This window comes from Pipra filicauda, unplaced genomic scaffold (genome assembly GCF_003945595.2).
Source record: "Pipra filicauda isolate LSUMZ 115617 unplaced genomic scaffold, ASM394559v2 scaffold9_size5747161_pilon, whole genome shotgun sequence".
Lineage (NCBI taxonomy): Eukaryota > Metazoa > Chordata > Aves > Passeriformes > Pipridae > Pipra > Pipra filicauda.
The window spans coordinates 932,387-956,500 of record NW_024105198.1 but is presented as its reverse complement, the minus strand read 5'-3'; the positions used below and the strand labels follow the sequence as shown (position 1 = coordinate 956,500).

At 46.8% G+C, this 24,114-nt stretch overlaps 1 protein-coding gene across 2 annotated transcripts in view; it reads right to left on the bottom strand.

Annotated features, from left to right (window-relative positions):
- The window catches only part of MED12 (mediator complex subunit 12), a 34,793-nt gene that overhangs the window by 3,482 nt on the left and 7,197 nt on the right, over nt 1-24,114 (bottom strand). For both annotated transcript variants that reach the window (XM_027721896.2, XM_027721897.2), the window contains exons 8-41: nt 22,858-23,004; nt 22,476-22,575; nt 21,782-21,918; nt 20,864-20,995; nt 20,352-20,478; nt 19,488-19,717; nt 18,995-19,075; nt 18,458-18,631; nt 18,087-18,231; nt 17,068-17,186; nt 16,784-16,927; nt 15,858-16,021; nt 15,577-15,708; nt 14,484-14,711; nt 14,142-14,286; nt 13,731-13,851; nt 12,947-13,048; nt 12,117-12,230; nt 11,669-11,832; nt 8,718-8,897; nt 8,461-8,532; nt 8,012-8,172; nt 7,759-7,920; nt 7,562-7,673; nt 7,266-7,355; nt 6,716-6,825; nt 6,104-6,239; nt 5,682-5,843; nt 4,778-5,155; nt 4,293-4,443; nt 3,891-4,096; nt 3,361-3,441; nt 2,933-3,150; nt 2,167-2,323 (exon numbers count right to left, since the gene is read on the bottom strand). In XM_027721896.2, the coding sequence (XP_027577697.1) occupies nt 2,167-2,323; nt 2,933-3,150; nt 3,361-3,441; nt 3,891-4,096; nt 4,293-4,443; nt 4,778-5,155; nt 5,682-5,843; nt 6,104-6,239; nt 6,716-6,825; nt 7,266-7,355; nt 7,562-7,673; nt 7,759-7,920; nt 8,012-8,172; nt 8,461-8,532; nt 8,718-8,897; nt 11,669-11,832; nt 12,117-12,230; nt 12,947-13,048; nt 13,731-13,851; nt 14,142-14,286; nt 14,484-14,711; nt 15,577-15,708; nt 15,858-16,021; nt 16,784-16,927; nt 17,068-17,186; nt 18,087-18,231; nt 18,458-18,631; nt 18,995-19,075; nt 19,488-19,717; nt 20,352-20,478; nt 20,864-20,995; nt 21,782-21,918; nt 22,476-22,575; nt 22,858-23,004 (5,082 nt within the window). The remainder of the gene's footprint in view (nt 1-2,166; nt 2,324-2,932; nt 3,151-3,360; nt 3,442-3,890; nt 4,097-4,292; nt 4,444-4,777; nt 5,156-5,681; nt 5,844-6,103; nt 6,240-6,715; nt 6,826-7,265; nt 7,356-7,561; nt 7,674-7,758; nt 7,921-8,011; nt 8,173-8,460; nt 8,533-8,717; nt 8,898-11,668; nt 11,833-12,116; nt 12,231-12,946; nt 13,049-13,730; nt 13,852-14,141; nt 14,287-14,483; nt 14,712-15,576; nt 15,709-15,857; nt 16,022-16,783; nt 16,928-17,067; nt 17,187-18,086; nt 18,232-18,457; nt 18,632-18,994; nt 19,076-19,487; nt 19,718-20,351; nt 20,479-20,863; nt 20,996-21,781; nt 21,919-22,475; nt 22,576-22,857; nt 23,005-24,114) is intronic.

Genomic DNA, 24,114 nt, shown 5'->3' with positions numbered 1-24,114 from the left:
AGGCCATTTCTTTTCCTACAGTCAAGGGATAAGAAGAGATAAAGGGGGGTTTGGCTTCCTTTTTTTTCAAGATAAAAAATTTGGAGTTATCTCTCCTCTTGTCTTTGCCTCTCTAATGTGATGCCCAGCTATTTCAGACCTTCCTTCTCAGTCATATCCCCCCAACTCTTTGATCCATCGTGCTGCCCTTTCCTGCCAGTCATGCCAGCTGGTGTTCCACTTCAATAAAAGGATGCAGATAAAACTGGATGCAGTGCTCAAACCCAGATCTTAACAGACCTAGTTATGGTGAGAAGAATGTTCAGTGTGTTGGAGTCAGAATATACCCAGAAATCTCATGGGGTTTTTTTATTTCTCCCAATTTTCAGACAATTCTCCCATCTGCCAATGTAGGTTTTAACCCTCTAGATCAAAAGAAGAATTTCTAGCAGAAACAGAACACTACTAATATTATCATAACAACCCAATGTGGTGATGGCATGTACAGTTCCCATCACTGGCTCAAAGGGGCAAGGTTCAAACCTTGAACAGACTCTGAAAACAGACACAAATACAATCAGGAGAACGGACAGTATCTTATGAAAGAAGGCTAGAAAAACCTGACCTATGGAACCTGCAAGTCCTCCCCAGGAATACAGTGGGTAAACACCACAGAGAAAGAAAGAACAGCTAGTAAACAGCAGGACACAGTGGACAATAAAATTCATACAAGAACCAGTCACAAACACATTGAGGCTTGAGATCAAGGAGTCAAGACAAAGGGAGTGAGTTTCTACAGCAGCCTTCCAACCTCCACCTTAAACCAGTTTGGTCACTTTGGTTCTTGGAACTGATGCTATGACTTGGGTACACAAGACAGCAGATGACTGACTAAATGAGCCAGGACACCCCTCCCAATTTCATGTCCCACCTGCTTGCAACACCTGCCTACCAACCCATGCAAGACACACCAAAAAGCAACCCATCCTTTCCTACAACTCACTGAACCATGAAAGTCAGTTCTAGCACCAGGAGTCTGTTCTACATCTGGCATGGCTCTGGTAACACAGTAACAGGGGAGATCTTGGGCACTCCACCTTTGTGGTTTTTTTAAGCAACCAAGCAAAGTCAGCTAAAAGCTGAAGGTATACATGAAGTTACTGAGCTAGGAGAAGTGTTAGCAATTTGTCTGAGGCATGTTCTTCTAAATATGAGTGATGGAGAATGCTAAAAGAAACCAAGTGAATAGTCAGGGGGTGCTACTCATCAAAAGGGCTAAAAGCTGCTGACCATGCTAGAGGCAGTTCTCTTGTCCAGTGCAAGGCAGCAATTCTCAAATACTGCTGACTGCAGCTCTCTGCAGCAACCACTGTCTCACTCAGGCCACTCTCTGAACACAAAGACTCAGCACTCTGTGCCATGTGAAGTCTCTCCATATTCCACAGGTTTGCTAGGCCTTGTCATAAGGTATCAGATTCACCAATTAAACTATTTCTGTTTCTCTGTCAATTCGGTACATTTCTATAACTCCAAGAGATGTATCTGTATTACATATAAGTATTTGATATTCATAAGACCATAATACAAATCCATGGAATACTCATATTTGTTGACACGTGCCTGTGAACTTCTTTGAACCTAGGGAGTTGGGTCTAACAGGTGACTTTGGATCAGTTTTTCACCAAACACTGTTAGAAATGGAGTATATGGACTAATCCATACCAGATTTTCTGCCATTGGAAACGGCAAACAACACTTATTTTGATCTTGAGAAATGCAGATATGCCCCTAAAAATGATCTTGAACTACTTTATCTGCTCTTGGGTGGGCAGGGAGGATTTTCCCTTTGTTTCTGGCTCCTGCCACACTCCTACAACAGCTAACTTTCTGCACAGTTTATTGGCTCAGCTGGAGCTTGGAAAGGTGGGATAGAGGCCACAGAGGCCTGAACAGACCTTTACTGCTACTAACTTCCTTTTAGCTCATGCTGGGTGACTGGCACAAGGCAGTGCAGTGTCTCCATCAGGAGTGGGCAGCTCTAAGGAAGGGAGAACTGCTGTCTGTAGCAAATTACTACAGCAGCCCCAACAGAGCCGATATCCTTCCTGACATAGAGGGGCAGAGGTAAGCAGCTTGGACAAGCCTCCTCCAGTTCCAGCAGCCTTCCTCCTGTCAGTAACCACTCACCCTCAGCATCTGCTGTTGCTGCTGCTGCCTCAGGTACTGTTGCTGCTGCTGGTCGGGAAGTATCTGGTTGGGTCGAATTCCTGAGGGGACTCCCTGTGGCCCCAAATGGTTCATCCCACTCATCATGGGGGTCTGCTGTATTGACTGGTGAGGAAACCTGCAAGAGAAGAGGACAAGCTCATGGAGGAAAACATTAAAAGGCAGCCAGCTTCTTTAATCCAAACACAACTTCTGCCATCAATAAGACAGCCCAAACAGCCCCCTGCAATCCATGCCACCTCTCTGCAGAAAGGTGAGGGGCACCAGGGCCTCCCAAGGGTTTAATCCAACCTCTTTTTCTAAAAGCCCTAAGTAACAGTCCTCATCCCACTGTTCTGCATGGTTTCCCTGCTGGATTTATGCGTGCTCAGGAGCAATAGAAATCTCAGATCTAGCCCTTTGATGGTGATCTGCTGGCTGGATTTGAAACCAAAACTATGATTTTACCAGATAATTTTTCTCATACTTCTCTATTCCACTTTTCTCTGAATGGTAACACTGTTTCCTGCCTGCAACTAACATTTCCAAATTGCATTCTGTCTCTCTGTTTCTTCCCAGGACTGAAAGCTGGATAAAGATATTCCTCTGAGGGTGCAAATGACACGGATGCTGCATAACACAGCATGGAGAACAGGGTTTTCACAGACTGGTGTTAGGGTTGTCTGAGCAGAGCAGGGAAGCCCTTGATGAAATACAGCTTATTAAGACCCCGTAGGGCAGGAGATACCTCTGTGTGTTGCTCAAGGTGTGCCCATAGCCAGGGGCCTGCTGGTGCACGTAGCCACTTGGTCTCTGCTGCATCTGTCTAACAGGATCCACTAGAGCAGGATTAGAGCTGGGGTGGGAATTCTGATAGGGCTGGCTAGAATAGGTAGGAGGTACCATCGTGCCTGACTGGGAGGGGTGCTGCTGAAGGCCTATGTGGGAGACGTAAGGAGTGTAACCCTGAAATGAAACAAAAAGCCTTTTTCAGTCAGAGGGTAAGGTAGAAAAGAGAATCTGGAACACAGGACATCAGCCTCCTGTGAATACTGTCACAAGGAAGCTCATCGAGGAGGGAGAAAAGCCAAACGTTTGCAGGATTTAGCAGCAAGAATAACACTGCTGCCCTGTGCTGGAGCCAGATTCCAGCCCTACCTGTGAACTGCCACCTACCTGGGAGGGCTGCAGTGCTCCATAGGACGGGGTCGGAGCCATCTGGCGCACAGGTTGCTGGCTCATTATGCCCTGGCCCTGCTGGAAGGCAACAGAGAAACGTTTTTCCCGACATCTCCAAGGGGCAGGAACACTGCTGCTCTCTCCTCAGCAGCTCCCACCAAACCAGACAAGTACCTTCACTGCTTAGCCTACAAGGTTGCTGCACAGCAGGCGTATGCTCATGACTTCTGCCTCACCCTGACCTGGGACAAACAGGCCACTAAAAAACATGCCACCCCGCAGCCAGGACATGCCCCTCTCATCACCCAGCAGCCACAGATGCCCCAGAGCCCTTCAGGGACAGCCTCCCCCCAGCTGCTGGCAACATGGGCCCACAGAGCAGGTGGCACCAGAGGAACAGACATGAGACAACATCTTTCCACAGAAGACACAGAGACAGGGTTGGGCAGTTCTGGCTAGAAGGGACAGCAGCAAACAGCTTGAGTTTGCTATACTGTGCAGTCAGCAAGAGCACAGCTTTGACTTACCAACTTTGCTTGAAGCTGCTGCCTCAGGATCTGTCCCTGGGATACTGGAGGCTGCTGCCTGTACACTGCTGGCTTGTAGGAGGGATCGATGCCCATCATGCTCCCCATCCCTGGAGGCAGCACACCACTATATGGAGGACGACTCTGAACCAGTTTTCCCAGTGGCATGCGCACAGGTCTGTAGGACGTATCCAGGCGAGGGCCACCTACAAGAGAAGCAGGTTGCCTAGTCACAGGCTACTGGTGCACCTCATAGCTCCACAATGACTGTTCATCTCTGTATCTAGAAGTGACAGGCAAAAGGACAAAGTGTAGAGGCCTGCATAGGGCCATCTCACAGAAGAGGCTCTTACAGGAGGTTCCCAAAGAGATGCATTATGCTCAGCTCTCCTTTGCACCTACCTGCTGGAAGAGGCTGATTCTGGGCATAGAGACCCACCGGTGAGGGCCCATATGCCAGCCTTGACATCGTGCTTCCTGACTGGTGATGCAAGAGATCTGTAGGCATACCCACTCCGTAGGAAACCCCTCGGCTAGGGCCCAACACAAAGTCCTGCAAAGACAAAGGAATAAGAAATATCAATATGCACTGGGAATATTGAAGAGTATGAAAGGATGAAGAGTATGAAAGGGTTGCAAAGGCCACAGGAGGAAACCTGGAATGGTATCTGACCTGGGCAGCCTCCTTCCCTCCCATCAGGGATTAAGAAAATATCTGCCTCAGGCTAGAGAGAGCAGGATAGAGCTCCAGCACTCCCAGCTGAGAGGAAACATATCACATCTTCACCATTACACCACTCTCAGACTCCTCAGGAAGACTCTAGAGAGTGTTCTGTGACTAGGAATGGTGGACACAGGAGGTCCACAGCTGTTGGGCACTCCATTACCTCAGTTTTGTTGGCAGATTGGTTGCGTTTCTTGGTTTTGCTCTGTTTCTTCTTGCGTTCTTCAGTAGAGGCGGCAGGATTGGAGCTTGATTTGTCAGCCTTGGCTGGTTCTGCAGCTTTCTTCTCTGGCTCTAAAGCCACAGGTGTCGGAGGCTCTTCCTCTTCAGGGGGCAGTGGCAATGGCTCCAGGTAGTAACTGCGGGGCTTGGGTTTCAGGTGTGTGTGATACAGAAGAAGCCTCTGCTGCTCCTCAAACCTGGACACCTTGCGATCCACCCGGACTGTCCCAAACCATCCCCAGGAGAGGGGGGCTGAGTGCTTCAAGCCCTCAAAGAGATCCCAAGGGGAAATCTTCTGCTTTGTAGAGACTTGCAAACCCTTTAAAGCAAAAGAGATAAGAACCTCCAAGTCCCTGTTGTTATTCCTGTGAGGGTAAAGGAAACCATGCTTTCTTCGGGCTCTACTCCAGATCTCTCAGTAAACAGCCTGAGCCTTCACCCTAAAGGTCCTTTCTCTTCCAGGTGGCAAAGCAGTCATTTCTAAAGGCCTTCATCAACAACTGCCAGTCTCCTTCATCCCACCTCTGCAGTCTCCTGGCACTGCCAGTAACTTATGTGACAGGGATTATGTACGTCTCTTTATGCTTTATATAACCGTAAGTACAAAATCGAAGTTTGATTAACATCTCAGGCCACAGCAGCATGTATCACCAAGCATTAACATCCAGCTTTGCCTTTTTTGGACATGGGTATGAGCTGTCTGTGTGCAGCCAGTCACTTCAAGGCTGTCAGGGAACAAGGCAATGCACAAAGATGCCTCTCAAGATGTGCAGACTTAAGGCATCAGAGGACAAGGTGACACCTGCGCTCAGGAGCTGTGATACAGACAAAAACGCTTCACTTACCTCCTTCTTGAAGATGGAATCAAAGCCAGCTATTTTATTGCCTTTAGTGTCAATGAGGGATCCCTGAGGTTCACAGGTGATGACATCTCGGGTCTGCTTGGGAAGTGGCAGTAGCTGTCGCACCTTCTCCAGGCTGTCCGACTGCCGGTCCCCCAGCTCCTTCTGCACAAGTGGAATAGAGAAGACTTGAAGAATTGCTCAGGGAAAACCATCCAAAGCCCACCTATGCCACTCCAGTTTCAGCCTCCACCCTGCATTATACCTCTCACCTTCACACCCTTCAGCCATAGGGGCCACCCTCACCACTTCATCTGAACAGCAGCAACAGGACAGGTACCATTCATGACACAGGCAAATGTGTACAGCAGGACAACCACAACACAGCACACTCTGCTCCCCACACAGGGCCTGGTGTCCCTCACCCTGAGTTTCTTGACAAGATTCATGTATGCCCGCTTGTTCTCCTCCATGCTGCCCTGAGAAATGCTGGACATGTCAGCAGCCAGGGTGCCATTGATGAGAACACTCAGCATATCCAGCACAGTGGTGAAGAGCTCGCTGTTGGTCAGAGCAGAAAGGTCAAGGTCACCTGAGAAGCTCTGCCATCATAGCAACACAAAACATTATATTAGATTGTCAAGAGTACTGCCTACAGTCAGAAGTGCCAGTCTTCCGACTAACCTCCCACACCAATCCTCCTTTTGCTTATACACCACAGGGCTTTCCCACTTGAGTTAAGTGCAGTATCACAGATGGAGACTCCTTTCTATCCATTCAGCATCTCTAAAAAGCAGGTCCAGACTCAGCTCTCCCCTGCATATCTCTCTGCATCTGGAAAGCCCAGTTTGCTCTGGGTATGGCACTTGGATATTAGGACCCAAGTCGTGGCCTGTTATTACTTCCAAGTCTCTTTCAGCCATCACAGTACTTCTGACAGATCACCTAGAGACAGCTAGCTCACATGGGAAATGGGGCCACGCTAACAACTGCCTCCTTTGGGAAGTGTATGGATGAGAAGTCAGCCAGAAAGTTACTTGTTTGACTGCATGTCCACGGTGCCACTGCTGATGATGTCCAGGAGAAGCACAGCCCATTCAGTTGTCTGTTGTGTACTGCGCTGGACTGTGTCAAACATTCCCCCCACCTGGCAAACAAAGGGAGTTTAGTCACAGGGCCCCAAAAAACTACTGAGATTTAAAAGTGAGAAAGGAGCTTAACTTAAACCAGAGCTTAAAGGAGCTTAAATCCTAGTGAGAGCTGAAGAAGATTGCTGTCAGCAGGACAAACCTCAGAGGCAAGTAGTAGTGCTGTAGACTGAAAAAGCATTGAAATGGGAAGGCACATCTACAAAAGACAGACCAAGTCTTTGGATTCCAACCTGATTAAACAGAGCAAGGGAGTTTATCCATGCACCCTGTCACACTCAGGGCTCAAGACCTAGAAGCAGCACAAGTGTCTCTCCTACTTCCTTGCATCAGGACATATATAGCCCCTCCAATGTGTGTATGTTCCAAGAAAAAAAAAAGATAAAGGCAGACAACTCTTCACCCCATATGGTTAAGCTCTTTTTCTGCAACTGCTCACCAAATTCAGCCGCAGTTTCAGGGCTTCGTGCATCAGCTGCTTGGCTTTGCAGTCATCTTGGTACTGATCTTCCCGCCAATTGGTAACAATCTAAGAAATACAGGAGAGGACAGACCTCACAAGCTGTATGCTGGAGCTTATGGAGAGCAGCTTGTACTGCTCACTGTCTAGTGACTCAGAAATGGTCAGCTCAAGCACCCTATTCCAAGACAGGCAACATCCTGAGGCCATGTCCAATAGCCTGCCTGCTAGAGGGGTAAGGCCCTGAGGAAAGTGAGGAGATGAAAGACACCCACCTGCTGGACCTGACTGTACAGAGAGGTGAGGAGGCCTTCCCGCTGCTCATCCTGTCCTTTCAAGCACGTCAGCACCAGTGACAGAAAGGGCTGCTGGCTCAGGAGGGACATACTGCAGAGGGAACAGAGAAGGAGGTATACTGCCAGGCTGGGGGATCAGCACAGCGAACACTGCCTGCCCTTTTCCCTGGACTCACCTCTTCTGCTTCTGGCGGTCCCGCTCCTTGCGGGACGATGACCCCAAATGTTGTCCTTTCTCTAGTTCTTCTCCAGCAGCTTTCAGCACATGGCCCTGCACTGATGTTGGAAGCTTGGCAATCAGAGGGGCCACCAGCCACACTCCTGATCTCTCCAGGGAGCTGTGACAACACAGGAGAGAAAAGCAGTTTGCAATCCAACCTATAATTCAGACTTGTCTACGAGGGAGCAGCACGTTGGCTCTACACCTACCTGAGGATGGGTTTGGATTTGTTGCTGGCAGGTGTAGCACTTGTTGAGCTACTGATACTGTTGACTCCATTACCAGCACAGCTAGCAGAGCTGGTCTCTGCTGACTGCTGGAATACCTCAATGGTGGCCTTGGCTATATTTTCTAACAAGGAGTTCATCTCCTGGAGATAGGGAAGAAAAGACAGCCAAGTCCTCCTCTGAGAGCACTCACTGACAGGGCTTGCACATTTCAACACAACTCACTACAAACCCAGTTCGCCAACTTCCCCATGGCTGCTGCTCTTCAGGTCTCAGTCTCATTGCTTCCCTCTCAAGCTTGGCTTTCACAGGTCTGATTCCCTCATTGTGTACTTTTTCCCTGTTCCCACTTCTGCCAAGCCACCTCCCCACCAATTCTCAAGTATCCACTTCACACATCCCCGTATGGTCCCCTCTGAGCAGAAACTCACATTGTTTGCTGTCTGTTTAATCATGAGCTGCAGCTCCAGCGAGGACTGCCTCATGGTCCACTGGTCCAAATTCTGCAACACAAACACACACACTTCAAGTGATTCCTTATCTCAGTTCAGACTATGACAACCCACACCCTCAGCTCCCACCATAAGGAGTGCCAGACCTCTCAGAGGGCTGCATTTTGTACAACCCCACTCTAACACCACAGCAGGCAATTACTGGGACACTCTTAGATTCTGTCAGGAGCCCGCACCTGTAAGATGCGTTTAATCCTCTGCCGCTGAGGATTTTCTCCTTCCTCATTGTCCAGCAGTCGGTGTGGATAACAAATCAGCTGCATCAGCCTCTGGGCCTGAGTGCTGCTCAGGACAGGATCCTGCAAGTCATTGCTGTCTTCACAGAGGGACTTGAGACATCGTTCTCCTACCCACTCCTGCAAGACAAAGGCAGAGTCAGCACAGTCAAACTGATGTCTGATTCCAAACCAACGCCCCTGCTTTCAGTCTCAGAGAGATGCATGGAACACATCAAAATCATAAAAGCCTTATTAGTATGCAGTTATGCCTGATAATCATTTCTCTTCATGAACTGCACTATCCTGATTCAGCAGGCGTCACGCACAGCACAGCAATCGGAACAGAGGAAACATCAACTCTGACAAGTCAGCAGTAGTGAAACACAGTAGTTGCTCTTTCTTTTGATAAAATATTGGTGTGATTTAACAGTACACAGCCACTGCCATGTCCAAGCTCCACCAACACTGCCACTTGGGCTCAAAAGATCAGAAGGGATCACTTAAAATTGTTTGGTCTATTTGCTGCACAGCAAAGCTCTGGAGCTGTCCTAAATTAGGTAATTCATGGTTGCAGCAAAGGCTAAACCAGAACATGTCTTAAGGAAAAGTACACCCCTCAATTCTCAAATAATGATGGAAAACACACTGCCATACTTTGAAAACGCCAGTTACTTTACTTCTCAAAGTCTGGAAAGGAAAACTACTGACTGGATGCAAGCCATTTACAAAGTCACATATCATGAGAAGGGAGACAGAAAACTATTACTGTCAGCCACTCAATTTCAGTTGATGCTCCCTAAATGTATGTAATAAGGGCAGCAGTTTCCAAAACAAACATGAGGTAGGTACTTCTTCACACAATTTATAGTTAACTTGCAGCATTTGTTAGTGCAGAATTTTTTCATATTTAAAATTAGGCAAATTCATTAAATTAAAATCAACAGAGGACTGCTACATAAGCACTTCTGCAGCTGCAGAGCAAGCCTGATCAGAGAATTATTCCACTGCAAAGTGACAACCGGAGGAGAAGAGATAAGGAGCCAGTTCACCACGTACAAGTGCTGATTCTAAGCCTAGAAAGCTGGAAAGTCCCTCTCAGCAGTGGACAGCACTCTAATCACTAAAGCACAAAGACTGGAAAGGTTAAATCTCTGGTTTGAAATCCTTGTGGAACCAAGATCTTCAGCTTATATCAGCTTCATCCCAGATGAAGTTCCCACTTTGCCAGTACATGTAGTTTGGTGACCTCTCCAGTGCCTGTTGCATTTCTCCCCTTCAGTGAAGTTCAAGGCAGTCAAGTGCAAGGTCCCACACTTGGGTCAGGGCAAGCCCAAGAACAAATACAGGCTGGGCAGAGAATGGATTGAGAGCAGCCCTGAGAAGGACTTGGGAGTGTTGGTCGACAAGAAGCTTGACATGAGCCAGTATGCGAGCTGGCAGCCCAGAAACCCAATTGTATCCTGGGCTGCATCAAAAGCAGTGTGGGCAGCAGGTCAAAGGAAGGGATTCTGCCCCTCTACTTCACTCAAAGCCATGTTAGGTGGGGCTTGGAGCAACCTGGTCTAGTGGAAGGTGTCCCTGCTCATGGCAGGGGGTTGGAACTAGACGACCTTTAAGGTCTCTTCTAATCCAAACCCATCTATGAATCTATGAAGAAACCTTTAAATTAATTATTATCTGCTCCTTTTCCCGATCACCTCACGAAGAAGTGTATTATAAAATATATATCTGAATCTGAGATTGGGAAATCACAACCTATAATTTAAGGCATTCCACAGACATTTCAGAATTGATAGTGAGAGTTCTGCAGCATCCACTGCTCACACTGGAAATGCTAATATTTAACACATCATTTTACCAGCCCTTTACAGCTGCAGGAACCCTGTAGGAGCTCTGGCACAATTTGGTGGTAACTCATGGGTGTCTATTGGCATGCTCACTCCTACATAACCATTGCAACCAACAAATGGTATGAGTAGTGATACCTGACACTGCTACTCCCTGCTGTACACACACACACTTTTATCTGCTTTGAGTCCTTCCTATGTAGACTGTGACCAGCAAGGGAATATCTCTTGTAAATGCTACAGTCAGGTTTCAGTAACAACAAGTGTGTTGAATTTATGATTGTAAATAGGTGGCTCCAAATCTCCTTTGGTAGGCTGGTAACATTGCTATGTTAATAAACAATAGCATGAGGACAACACATAGCACCAGTGTGTTGGGTTTGCACATTAATAATACAAAATACAGGTTTCAAATTGTAACACTGCATCTTTCCTGTTGACAGAATAAACTACCAACCAAGGCTAAGGAAACCCTTCAACATCCATTTTCATACAGCATAGTAACATCCACTCCACTCTGCACTCCTTATTAGCCAGGTTTCAGCTCCTCAACTGTCAGTCTTCCACAAAGGAACAGAAACCCTGGTGCTGTCAGATTAGGCTAAGCAAAAGGCTTTTGTTGCTGTTCTTTAATAAACTAAACAGGGCAATGCAAAGCCCAGGGATACATTAACAGCCTAGCTGCAAGTACACTTAAGATGCATTCTGAAAGATACCATTTATCACTTCAACAAATTGTCTTTCTCTGCTGATCTTTGCCTCCAGCACACACCTCAGCATCCAACCCCCAGCACTCCCCTCCTTGGACATGAGGCCTGTGCTGTTGCCAAAGCAAAGGGGATGTGCAGGCCCTGCACAGTGCAATTCTTGACCATTGCTTGCCTCTCTGTATTCTGCTAACAAAAGTGAGCAATCCTCATAGCTGTCACCTGATAGAAGCATCACAAGTTCTTCCCTGATCTTTCAAAGAAACACCTGCCATACTCAACCTGCAGAAAGGCATATGGGATATATCCACCTGCAGAAGGGATAAGGACAAACCTAGAGATGAGACAGACTCACCTGTTGACATATACTCCTTAGTACATACTTGGCATAAATATCCAAGCTGGCTGTTTCTACAGTAACTACTCGACCACCAGCCTTCCTGGTGCCCAGCTCATCATCCATGAGATCATCGACACCTCCAGGGTGGGAAAAGCCAGAGCCTTTCAGTTCTGCATCTCCTAAAAGAAAAACACAAATATCACTTAATCGACAACGCTAACCACAAAGCCTGACTCAAAAAACACCCTGAGCTTTTGTGAACTCTCTCTGGGATCAGCGATCTCTCTGCAGCCAAGGGATTCAAAGTCTGTTCAGAGCTCAACCAAAGGGCTACAGACAAGCCACATATTCACCGGAACAGATCTCCTCTGGCCTTCAGTACAGCAAACACATACAGTACAGTGCCTTTCTCCCACTCCCCTGACAAACATTCTTACAGGTTCAGGTTAACACAGGTACACACCCAGAACAAAGACAGCCTTCAGCACTGCAAAGACTGCTCCATCCACAATACGGTTCTGGGAAGCTGCCAGTAAGTGACGGTCACAGGAAGAGCGGATTCCCACCGTGGGTTTGTCTGCAAAGAGGACAAAGGGGAAAGGCAATACTCAGCAGGAGAGAAAGGCACGGGCTCCAGAGCTGCCTGAGTTATGTGCCAGCAAGTACCATAAAATCCAGCTCAGTGAATCCCGAGGCCAGTCCCTTTCCTAACTGTAACATGAGGTCCATTTAATTAAGTTTCGTGAAGCACAGTGCCAATCACACTGTGACAACTGAACCATGAAATCCAAAGGGGGTGCAGCGCCTGTGTCGTGAACTCCAAGCTCCAACAGTACCCTAAAACCTAGAATACAGGCTGGATTTAGAAATCTGAGCTATCAGGATACTGATGAAGAGCCAAGAACAGAGCTTCCTGGACTGCTTCCATCATCAGACAAAAAGGGAGTGCTGTAAAACAGCAGCTTCTGGCACCAAGTTAAGAGGTTATACAAAGCCCAAGACATAAAAAAAGAAGCGATCATTACTCTAATGGTTTAGTGACAGCAAGGCCACCTCTACTGGCTGGTTTCCTGCCTCCAAGAGCCTTCTCCCCAGTGTGCCTGGCTACCACGGCATGACATAAATGGAAGGATACTGTTCTTTGTCCTCTGCAGAAAGCAGTGTATCAGGCTTTGCCTGCTTTATTCAAAGCAAGAAGGTTATGATCTCTAATCATAAGGTCTAGTATCTCTCTTCTTGGGGTGCAAGAGCCTCAGTACTTTCAAAATAAAGGCTCCACGTTCATTCACTTACTGCCGTCTTGCTGGCACGGGTTCAGCTGTGGAGTCTTAAACAGATGGAGTAAAATCCGGCAGGTCAGACGTGCTCCCGGTTCTGAGTCCTGTTCACTGCAGGCTATGTAAAGAAAACAGCCAACTGAGATTTTTTAAGCACCAGGACAGCTGACTCTCAGTCCAAAAGCTATTCACAGTGCACTGCCCTGGAGCAGCCAGTTGAGAAGCTCCAGCAGCCTTATTGTATTTACAAATATGGAGCATGTGTAGCAATTAACATGGAAGTGAGCAAATCCATCAGTATTATCCCCAGTGACTGCATTCTGCTTGCTCCAATTTCACCCTGTCAAGAGTCCGGATGCTGCAATCCCCAGAGTAAAGCTGGGCAGGCTGGTGGCACAGCAAAGGCAGTGACCCAGGTGCTGTAGGCCCAACTGGTCAGCTGGCTGCTCTAGCCAAAATGCTAGGCTGAACTGTACCATCACTGGGAGGTGTACTGCTGGAGTTCAGAGTTGAGTATACCAGTCACACAGTGTGGCTGGTAACATCTCATGCTTATTTCAGCTTCCACACAAACTCTAGAGAGCAAGGCCTCGAAAAACCTTAGCACAACCAGTTTTTGATAGAAATAAAAAGGCCAAAAACTCTCTAAAGCATCACATTCAATTCTGAAGTATAGAAGAAGTATGTTTTACAACTTGGAGGCATGTTTCACAACTATGGGGTTCACTGAGTATCCATTAAGGACTGGCCTGTGGGCCAGAACTGAGACTAAGCCCAGCTTTGTGCAGGGATGAGCTTACCAGCATTGAGGAGGGAGGGGATAGCAGCACAGCGGATCAGGTCCTCCAGCAGCAAGCACTGCCGGGCTATGAGAATGGCAACAAAGGTGGCCAAGGAATCATGGAAAGACAAGTCACTGACCTGGAAGAGAGGAGATCAGCCAGTGATCACAACAGCCTCTACCTCATTCCCTCTGTCAGCAATTCCTCAGCTTGCCTAGGAGCTGGGGGGCAGAAGGGCCCATAACCTCTGGTCAGTGTCCAGGATCAGCCCAGGCTGCAACAAACACCAAAGGCAGCCCCCGGTATTCAAAGCCTTTTCCCTGCCCTCAGAAGACAAAGCCTCCATCCCTTGTTTATTTTTGCCTTCTCCCAAGGGATCCCTCCACTCCTGCTTCAATTCCTTTTCCCCTTTTGAATGTTTGCACTTGCATCAACATTGCAGAGGAGATCATTGAAGCCACAGGTCCCATTATTGGAGGAACAGCACAAAGCTTTGAGCACACCCAGCCACTCGGCACTTAGAGACTTGCAGTAGCCAGTTAGCTCAGCACACAGGATAGCAATGTCGTTCACCCTGTTAAATAAATAATGAAAAAAGCAGAGGGTCAGCTTTGCTACTCATGCATGCCATCGGGTCAGCCATTCTTTAAGGGACCCCCAGTCTTCATCCTCCTTCACACCCCAAGACAGCCAAGAAATGGCTACTGGCTTTCTTACCCTCACCTAAAGATTTTACTATCTCAGTAGAACCTTGAAAGTTCTGCCTCTCACCTGTCTGGATCGTGGTGTCCCACACACACGTGCATAAGTGCATTACAGACGAAACTGTAGCGGTTAGCTGGGTTTTCATTGAGGCTCTTGCCCAGGTTGGTGTAGGTAAAGTTATGTGCAGATGGATTTTCAATAGTGTCAATCATGAACTCTGGTTCCCACAGCATGTTGGAGTCAGATGGCTCAACATTGCAATAGATTGTGTTCTTCACCTTGGAGCAGAAGTCACTAACCAGGACAGAAAAGAGATTAGGAACACAAAAAACTGCACTGCCACTGAACTCTGGTAAGCAAAGACAAACCCTCCCTGGGCAAGAACATGTTGAAATTCACAATCTCTGTGTACCAACAAAGACTCTCCGGTTTGTTATTTTCTGCTCATTCCTCTTTTGTGCTTGTATTGTAGGACATACTGAACGTTCAGTTTATTTTCCATATCAACCAGAACTTTACAGAGTTTCTATCATTCCCTCTCCATACTCCTCTTCTGTGGGGAGGAGATTCACTTCCTCGTAAGTAATTCCAAATGTCTGATAATCTATCCACTCACTCTCCTTTGGGCCTAAGTCCACTACACACTTTTTGAAATTTGTTGCCTCAAACCACAAGGCACAGTTGTGTCATGACTGAAATGGTGGCCCTAATGGTGCTCTCTGGTCTGTTCTCCACTCCTTTCCAAAGAATACATAGCATTTAATTTGCTGATTGTTACTGTACACTATAATGACATTTTGAATTATCTATTACAGATCAAAGGTCCTTTATCCAAATGGTAGGATTACTAAGAAGCAGAGAACAACCTTTAGGATGTCATCCGTTTGGTAGGAACAGAACTCTCTCCTTCTACCCTCTAGGGGTGGGGTAAGTAGAGACCTGTGGAGGTGCAGAGGACTACTGAAGGCAATTTACCAAAACAAACCTGATGATCTAAGAGTCGAGATCACCCACTAAGTTATTTCTGCCTGTCAAACAGGCCACTACTCACAAGACCTTAGTTCACCATAGAGAGCATCTCAGGGACAATCCCATCAAACAAAATCACAAGGTGCTATACTGGGCAGGACCCATTGCATCTCAGCTGCTTCAGACTCACCTAAAGAGCTCCCCAAATTTACTCTTGAGGTGACTGCAGGAGGTATACAGGTCGTAGAGATAGGCCAGGATACAGCGCTCTGCTGAGGAGCCATCCGAGCGGTTCATGCCGTGTTTCACCACCCCACACAGACTGTATAGAGACAAAAAAAGAAGTGAGCTGAATCCTCAGGCACAAAAAGTTGCCACCTCTTAGGAATGACACAGGTAGGTACCTGCCCCTTACAAAGCCCCAGAATGTACACTGCTTCCTTACACACAGCAAGGGGAAGACACCCTTACCCTTCGAAGACCTGAGCCATCTGGTCCTGGTTCAAGATAAGGCAGGAGTGGTAGTGCCGCAGCACAGCCACGATGCACAGGCACAGGCTGGTGGTATAGCTGCCAACAAGGTCGGAGGATTTCAACAGCAGTTCTGCCTCCACCACGCTCAGTTCATTCAGCAACTGCACCCAATGACAGAAAAACCCTTCAACAGCCACAGGGGTAAGGTATGGTCAGAAAGGGAGGAGGCACACCAAACCCACAGCCTGTAGGACCTGCCAGGAAAGGGATGCCAGGCACTTTCTGCTTAGAGAACAGTTGGCACCCCACACTTAGACACAATGCCTCAGGCAGTATAAAGGGCTGTCAGGGCTTGGGTGTCAGAGGGTGATTGGGATATGGCCACAGGTAGTATCAAGCAGCTTGTTTGGTAGTTCTATCCTGCATAAATCTCACTTGGCTATCCTTTTCAGCCTAACAGCCCCAATTCCATCAGCAAGGCTTCAAGAGACACCTGGTACAGGCTGCAGAAACAGCAACAGGATTTTAGCAGAATCCAGAAGGCAGCTTGAGCTGCCATGTGCCAAGAATCTTTCCAGGGGAGCAAGGTAGGCAAAGTGCCAAAGACAGACAATCCCCTTCTCACTCTGAACAAGGCCCTGCTGCAACCACAGACAGAGACTGAATGCAAGTCCTTTGGAGAAAAGCCCAAAGTCTCTGGAAAAATAATCCTCAGAATAGAACATGTAAGACTATCTGCCACAAACAACCTCTTCCTAACAGCTGCAGCCCAGAAGCATCACAATGGCCACCTAATCTGACCATGACACGGGTCAGAGGGTCACCAATGACCCCCCGAGCAGGTCAACTATCACAGCACAGAGCTGCTGCCTTTCAGGGAAATGAATCCTTCCCCAGGAAGCACCTGAGCACACTGCCCTTACCTGGATGGCAAAGTCGATAAGACCACTGATATTGAGTGAGTATTCCATCAAGTCAAATATGAACTGCACGTGCTGCACCAGAGGCAGGTGGTATGACATTCCCAAAGCAAAGCTGGTGATCTGTTCCAAGACATTCCGAGATACCTGCAAGTGCAAGACAACACTCAGTACTATGTTCCCTTGCAGAAGTCCCTCAGTGGACCCACCTCCCTCTTCCCCTCCAGGAAGCTGCTCTCAGTAACACAAACAGTCCAAGAAAGACAGCAGTCTTGAGATTTTCATACCTGAGATGTGACCTGGTGCTGATCAAAGTGAGAAAGGTGCTGGAACTTTGCAAAGATATCTTCAGCTGTTGGGAATGCTTCTGGTTTGCTCTTTTTCCTCTTCTGGCCTTCCTCTCCACCTACCAAAGTTGGGAGGATTAAAAAACAGTATTAGGCTACCTTCCTCACCAGAGGACTAGACATCAGCCATTGCCTCCTGTCAGTCCCTCAGCAAGACCAGCTCCTTTCATGCAGTACAGCCAAAAGGCTGAGTCTCTGACCTCGATAAGGACCAACCTGAGTTCGAAACAAACTGCTGAGGAAGGAATTCCTAACCTCCAGAATGACAGTAGGGCTATTCCAAATGAAGGTACTCCTTGGAGCACCCTTCTGTTTTGATTTAGAGGTATACCTATTCCCTGATGAGAACAGGCATTCTGGACTGGAGATGTTCAGCCTCAAAGTTTGTCAGAGAACTCCACCTTTTAAAGTATTATCTTTCTACCACATTTCACATTGCCTTTCAGGCATCAGACTAAGAAAGAAAAATTGTAGCCAGACTATCAGCTGATGGACATCAGAAGCTTTCTATTGGTTTTGACACAGCTATCCAAATTTCCTATCCTGTGGATCTAGCACGTGCCTGAAGCATAACGGTGTGACACATTTAACCAAGTCTTTGTCAAATATGCATAGGCAAAGTATTTTTTGCTTCTTGTGCAAGGATCTAAATGCAAGAAAATATAGAAAAAAATCTGAGAAGTCAAAGTTTTGGCCAGGGTCTCGTTCTGAACCTTGCATGACTCAATTCTCTTCTGAAGAAAAGTTCAATTAAACAGATATTGTCAGCAGGAAACTGATTGTCTGACTTGCTAGTCAGTATGTTTGAAAACAGAGCACCGTTTCAGACTCTCATTCGCTAATACCTCTTACCACACACTGCAGATTACATAAAATCCTTTCACTGTGAGACTCCAGACAAGGGAGCCAGCCAAGTGGAAAGATGCTCCTATTTCAGAAAGGAGTGTCTCTCTACTAACCTGTCTCTGCAGTACTCTTTCTGTTTAAGACTTTTAGAATGTCTTTGGTTATTTTCTTGATGGTGTGCCGAGCATCGTCCCGCTGTTTTCCAACCCCGAAAAGAACTACCAGCCTTTGGTTACACTCGTGACTGCACGACTCCTCCTGGGGAACCAAAAGAGACAACTGCATTAGCAACTATGAGTCTAAATGTCTTAATCTTGTTTTACATCTGGATGTCTCTAAGGAAAAGCAAAGCTTCATCTCAGAAGCTTCTTTGGGAGTAAGCAAGAAGACATCCAGAAAAGCATGATTGCTCCTTACCCACTCAAAGCAGGGAACCACAGCCTCACAAGAGCACAAGGGGAGCACTTACAGGCAGGTCTCATACCTGAGGAATAGGAAAGTGTGTTGCGTACTGGATGTGCCGAGGCTGGTCATACAGGGATGCAAGCATTCCTTCCACAGACTTATCCTTCAGCAGAGGCTTTGCTTCCTTTTCAGGATCTGGTTTTTCAGGGGAAGGGCTGGCTTTAGATTCACAATGCATTGGTGGAGAAAACATCTAGGGAGACATAAGAAAAGGCAGTTAAGGAACATGGTCATGCAACAGTAAAGATTGCTGGTCACTCCCAATCTCCTGGTGCTATCATGGTCATCCATTTCCCATCCACTTCCATCAGCCCACTTCCTACCCTGCCCAAACACTGGGCTGGCAGTGGCCTGAGCGTTAAGAGACCCCAGGAATGACTGGGATTCACTCTACTCTAATGAACTCTGCAAAAACAGGTTATATGAACCTTTTACAGTGTCAACTGCTATACAACCCAGCCAGAGCACACTGGCTCTATAGGAAAGATACACAAATGCAAGGCACATGCTACACACTGACCTATTAACTGAGCAGGTAGAAAAAGCAGGAACATACCGAAAAGTCTGTCTTTTCCATGTCATCAAAGAGCATGCTGGGGTTGTGGTCGATGTCCATGGGCTCTGAAAGACCTGTGTCCTGGGAACAGAAAGAGCAGCTTTAAATCTCAGTGATGCATCAGGGAACAAGAGAGTATTTGTTGACTACAGCACTTGATGCCCATGTTGGATGGTGACAGCAATATGCCAACAGGTCGATGGTGCCTGGCAAGTTGGAGCCTAATACACTGCAATCATCAAGGACAGGCCTCACATAGCACCTCATGACATCCTGCTGTTTCAAACCATGCAAGATCTTCCTATCTTCCTCTTTACAATCTGAGGTTCTTTCCAGCCACTTAAACTGAAATGCTAAGGAAACAGGTTGGGGGAAGGAGGAGCAGGAGTCACTAGTACATCCTCCAGCACGTAATAGCAAGGAGGCTGCAAAGCTGGTAAAAACGGGCAAGCAAAACACAGAGATGTGTACAGGAGGGCCATGGTGCTCTCACCTCCAGCTTGATGCCACTGTTCCCCTCCCCCTCCTTCCTGTCATGCTCCTCAGCAGGGTCATCGAAGGGTGAGGGCGGGCGAGGCCCGTGAGAATCCATGGCAAGATCACCCCGGGAGATGAGTGTGCACATGTAGATGTTGTGAGAGAAGACATCGTGTCGGATTAGCTCGCAGAACAGCAGCACCAGGTTAAAGAACTCCACCTTCTCATTTTCCTTCCCAGGATCAGCTGAAAAAGACAACACAGACAGCCAGGGCTATCAGAGCTCTTCTGCAACACTGAGCAACACCAGTAACTAAGGTGTGGAAAAGTGTTTCCCGATATCTCAACACAGTGACTGGTAGGCAATTCTGAGGTTACAGCAGGGACTAAAATCAGAAAACTCAGTTTCAAAAATTAGCAGTTAAGTCAAATGCTCTCCAGTGTCACAGCCCAGAGGCATAGGACTTTAACCTCAAAAGTGTTACTCCTGGGTGTACAAACAGTTGCCTGCATCATTCAGAGCTGCATCCTATTCCCCTTAATCTGTTTGCAGTACTTCCCCTGAAAGGCTATTCCAGATCTTTGTCACTGCTTAAAAACCACCCTGTAGTTCTCAGCCTGAAGTAATTCCTGACTAAGCTATACTCATCTATCCTTGGCCAATGCTCTGTTAACAGAAGTGCTTTTGCATTATCTTTCTGTCATCTGGCCCTGCAATTTGCTTTTCCTCTCTTTCCAAGGTAAGCTCTGGATTGCAAGGAAGCCAGAGAGAGAATTTAGATACACCCAAGACCTACACACAAGCAAACAGCACACAAATTCAAAGTTTGCAGGAGAGGGAAAGCTAGAAACTGGGAGACCACAAGTTCTTATTACATACTTAGCATAGGAGCTTGAGTGTCAAGGAACTGCATAAGGACATCCTGAAAGACAGGAGCACTGGCTGCTGAGAGGGAGCCTGAGGAGATGGAGCCCTTCTCATCCACGACTTCGGAGTCCCCACATCTCTGCAGAAACAGAAAAAAGTACCAGCTGCTGACACAGTGGAGAAACTTCCTATCCATAAACTCCAAAAAAAAAAGAGAATTTTTTTATCTTGCACTTATAGGCAAGTCACCACACAGGTTTCTGTAAGCTACTTCAAAGTCTCCAAGTATGCCAGTGCTTCTGCACTGCAATCAGCTGTCCTCACACGTATCCAAGAAATGTGATATGCACCATCCCACAGGCTCATTTATGACCTACACTGGGTTAGGTGGAGCAAATGCCATCACTAACAGCACCAGTGACAAGAGGCATTGTACTGATCAACCTTTGCCTTTCCGTGTAACCATAGTTAGGTAACCTCTGCTCTCCCCTACAGCTGACAGTCTTCCAGGAGTAAGGACCTACTTCAGCCTCTATCTCTGCCTGGCGCTTCTCCAGGAGTTTGGCCACCACCATGGCCCTGTGGCGTCCAGAGCGTTTGTAGCTGACAGCCCACTCGCACAGCAAGGCCACCACTGCATCGTCGTCCGGGGAGATCTGTTGACATATAAGCACTGCAGTGAGAACCTGAGCCAAACAGGAGGGGGGAGCAGATAGAACAGAGAGTCTACTTCTAATAAAGCACAGCCTAAAGATTGCTGCATTCCCCTCTTCCTAACAGAAAGGATGGATGTCAAGCTAGAGCCCTCCTCCTCTGACTGTTTTGCAACATGAGGTGAACCATAGCCCCTAAAAATCTCCAGACTGACTCTGCTTCAGGAAATCATCTCTCTTCTAGCAGCACATCTATGAAGTGCTAATCACAGCACTGAGTGAAACACAGCTTCTTGACAGCATTATACACAGTGTGCAAACAGCCAGTGCTGAGCCCACTTCCAGGAACCAATACAGTACTGGTTGCACTACGGTCCTACACATCATAAATACGTCACCTCCCAGGCTAAGAGGAACCTGAACTGTGAGCTCCCACACTTCCAGGAAGCAGTAGCCAGCTCAGAGTTTGACAAGTTTACTCCTCTCAGACACATAACAAGTCTTTATCATCAATCTGATGTCTTTCATCAGGAGACTCTTCTCAGCTGTGTGAATTCTCCCAGGCTTACACGTATTTGTTCTTGTAGACTTCCTAAAGCACAGACCCCCCTCTCACTTTAGTACCTCCCTAACAAGGCTGCATGAAATCCTTTTCAATGGAGATCACATCTCTTGGCCAAAGGCCACTACCTAGTCAGCTCTCTGCAGACACAGGACAGTAACAGTGGGATATAAACAAGAACATAGCCACGTCCAAGACCAGGGCCCAGCAGCAAAGTCCCAGGGCACCTCATGACTGTCTTTAGTTGGACCCAGCCCAAATATCCTGTTATACAAGGAATCCAAAGAGTTGCTGAAGTCAGATCTTTCAAAGCTGTGACTGTCCAGAACTTCTAAAGTGTGCAAGACACGGCCAATAGTGAAACCTAGAAGAGAACAGAGAAGAGAAATGCATAATGGTACCAGGTACCATCCCTGTAAGTGTTCAAGGCAGGATGGGGTCCTGAGCAACCTGGTCTGGTGGAAGGTGTCCCTGCTCATAGCAGTGGGGTTGGGACTAGATGATCTTTAAGGTCTTTTCTAACCCAGGCCATTCTATGGTTCTATCAGAAGTTTCTGTGAGCTTATTGCCCAAGGAAAGCTGAACCAGCTAGGCAAGGGTCCACCTATTTTAGCATCCTGACTCACTGCAGCCAGCTGCAGATTTTAGGGGAAAACATTGGGATATAGCATGTGTACAAGAGTACAGTTCTCTGGTACACACATTTCTAGCTTCCAGTAACAGAAATTCCCCCTATACCTGAAGAAATAGACCCATGTAAGATTTTGCCCTGGAAAAAAAAACAACAGCCATTTCTTCCCCCCCCGGCAGTAAACACGAAGAGTAGCAAATAAGAAAAATCAAAGAGAACAGCCAGACTGGAAGTTTGTCAGGGTTACACATGGAGCAGGGGAAGAGAAACTTTATCCTACAGCAAGTTACCTGCTGTGGTTTCCTGGCACTTGTCAAACGACCAGCGAACCTCCACAGCCTGGCCACGTTCCTTTATCTGCTGCTCGATCTCACGCAGCTTTGCCCGAACCTAAAAGCAATGGACTTGTGTAAACAAACATAAGGATGCCTTAGAAGTCCTGTGAACAAAATTATCAGAAAACAGAGAGCATGACAGTAACTCTACTTAAGGTTAGATTGTGCCCATCTTCCAAGGACATCACTGTCTTGCTTATAGCAGAATGGGAGCAGTTAATTCCTGGGGAGTGAGACAGCACCTCCAGCTCTGCTTATCACACAACATGAAAAGAAAACTCTGAAAGAGCTAAGACATAGCTATCCACAAGAGCTCCCTTTGCTGAAGGCTGCTCACCTGCTGTGTAAAGGCTGAATTCCCTCCTGGCATGGGCAAGTTGGATGGGGCTATAGGCAAGTGGTCCAGTGGAGAGCCAGTTTTTATCCTGCTATCAGTTAAGGAGTAATGCCACACAAGGGCACTCGGGCAACACAGAATTATACTCTGCAACAGATAGAAAGGTAAGTATCATTGAGCAAATCAAGGTCAAAACAATTAAGTTACACAACTTTCTACAGAACTAACCACTACTTTACCCTATTGCCCAGGCATTCATCATCCTGTATACAAAATATTTACTATTTGGGTGGGGTTTTTTTTGTTCTGAGCTCTGAAAGAGTCTTTGGACTATACTAGAGTAGAAAGGAGTAAACTAGAATTTTTTGCTGCACTGAGTTTCTTGCCCTAGGTATGCTTAGGAAGCAAAGACCAGAGTTCCACAATATCCAAAAGCAGCAACATGCTGCAGAGCTCTCCACTGCTTCCAAACAGAACTTATTTTCTACAACTCACACAGTCAATGCACAATCCAACCCTCATGGTCCAGGAGCAGCATTTACATGAGGGACTTAGAGCCCTCAAAAAGAGTAAAGAATGAGAAGAAATATGAGGTAACAGACACAAACTAATTATACCATACTGTTTAATAATCACAAATGTGATTATAGGGATTATTAAAATAACAATACCATGTTATATGCATTCTCATTCTTTTATGATCTCGTACACTCACAAAAATACAGACAAAACTTCACTGAACCATTCCTACAATACTCCCCTACAGTTTCTGGCTCACAAGGAGACAGACATTAAAGACAGACAACCAAGGTTGTTTTAAACACTCAAACCAAAGAATCTGCCATATCTTGAGATGATCTGAGCAAAGGTCAATTATGCACAGTGTTAGAAATGCATCTCTTTCCAGCCTGACTTCACCCAGCTCAAACTTCCAACCACTGGATCTTATTCTGCCTTAGCCTTATCTACCATCAGCAGATCAGAATATCTGTAGATCTATCAGAAGAGCTCTTCTGACACTTACTAAAGATCAGATCATCATTAACCAATGTCAATTTTTAAGCAGGTTGTGTTCAAACCCAAATCAGTCAAACTTTAGAGGTATATATGCTCAGACATTCCACTAAAGTAAGCTCCCCAAATAGAGGATTTTTATATTAAAAAGACATGTTTTATCACATAGAAAATAGAAAAAAGAACCCTCTCAACTTCTTTAACAGAAAGTGACCCAGACAGACTTAAAAGGAATGCAAAGGG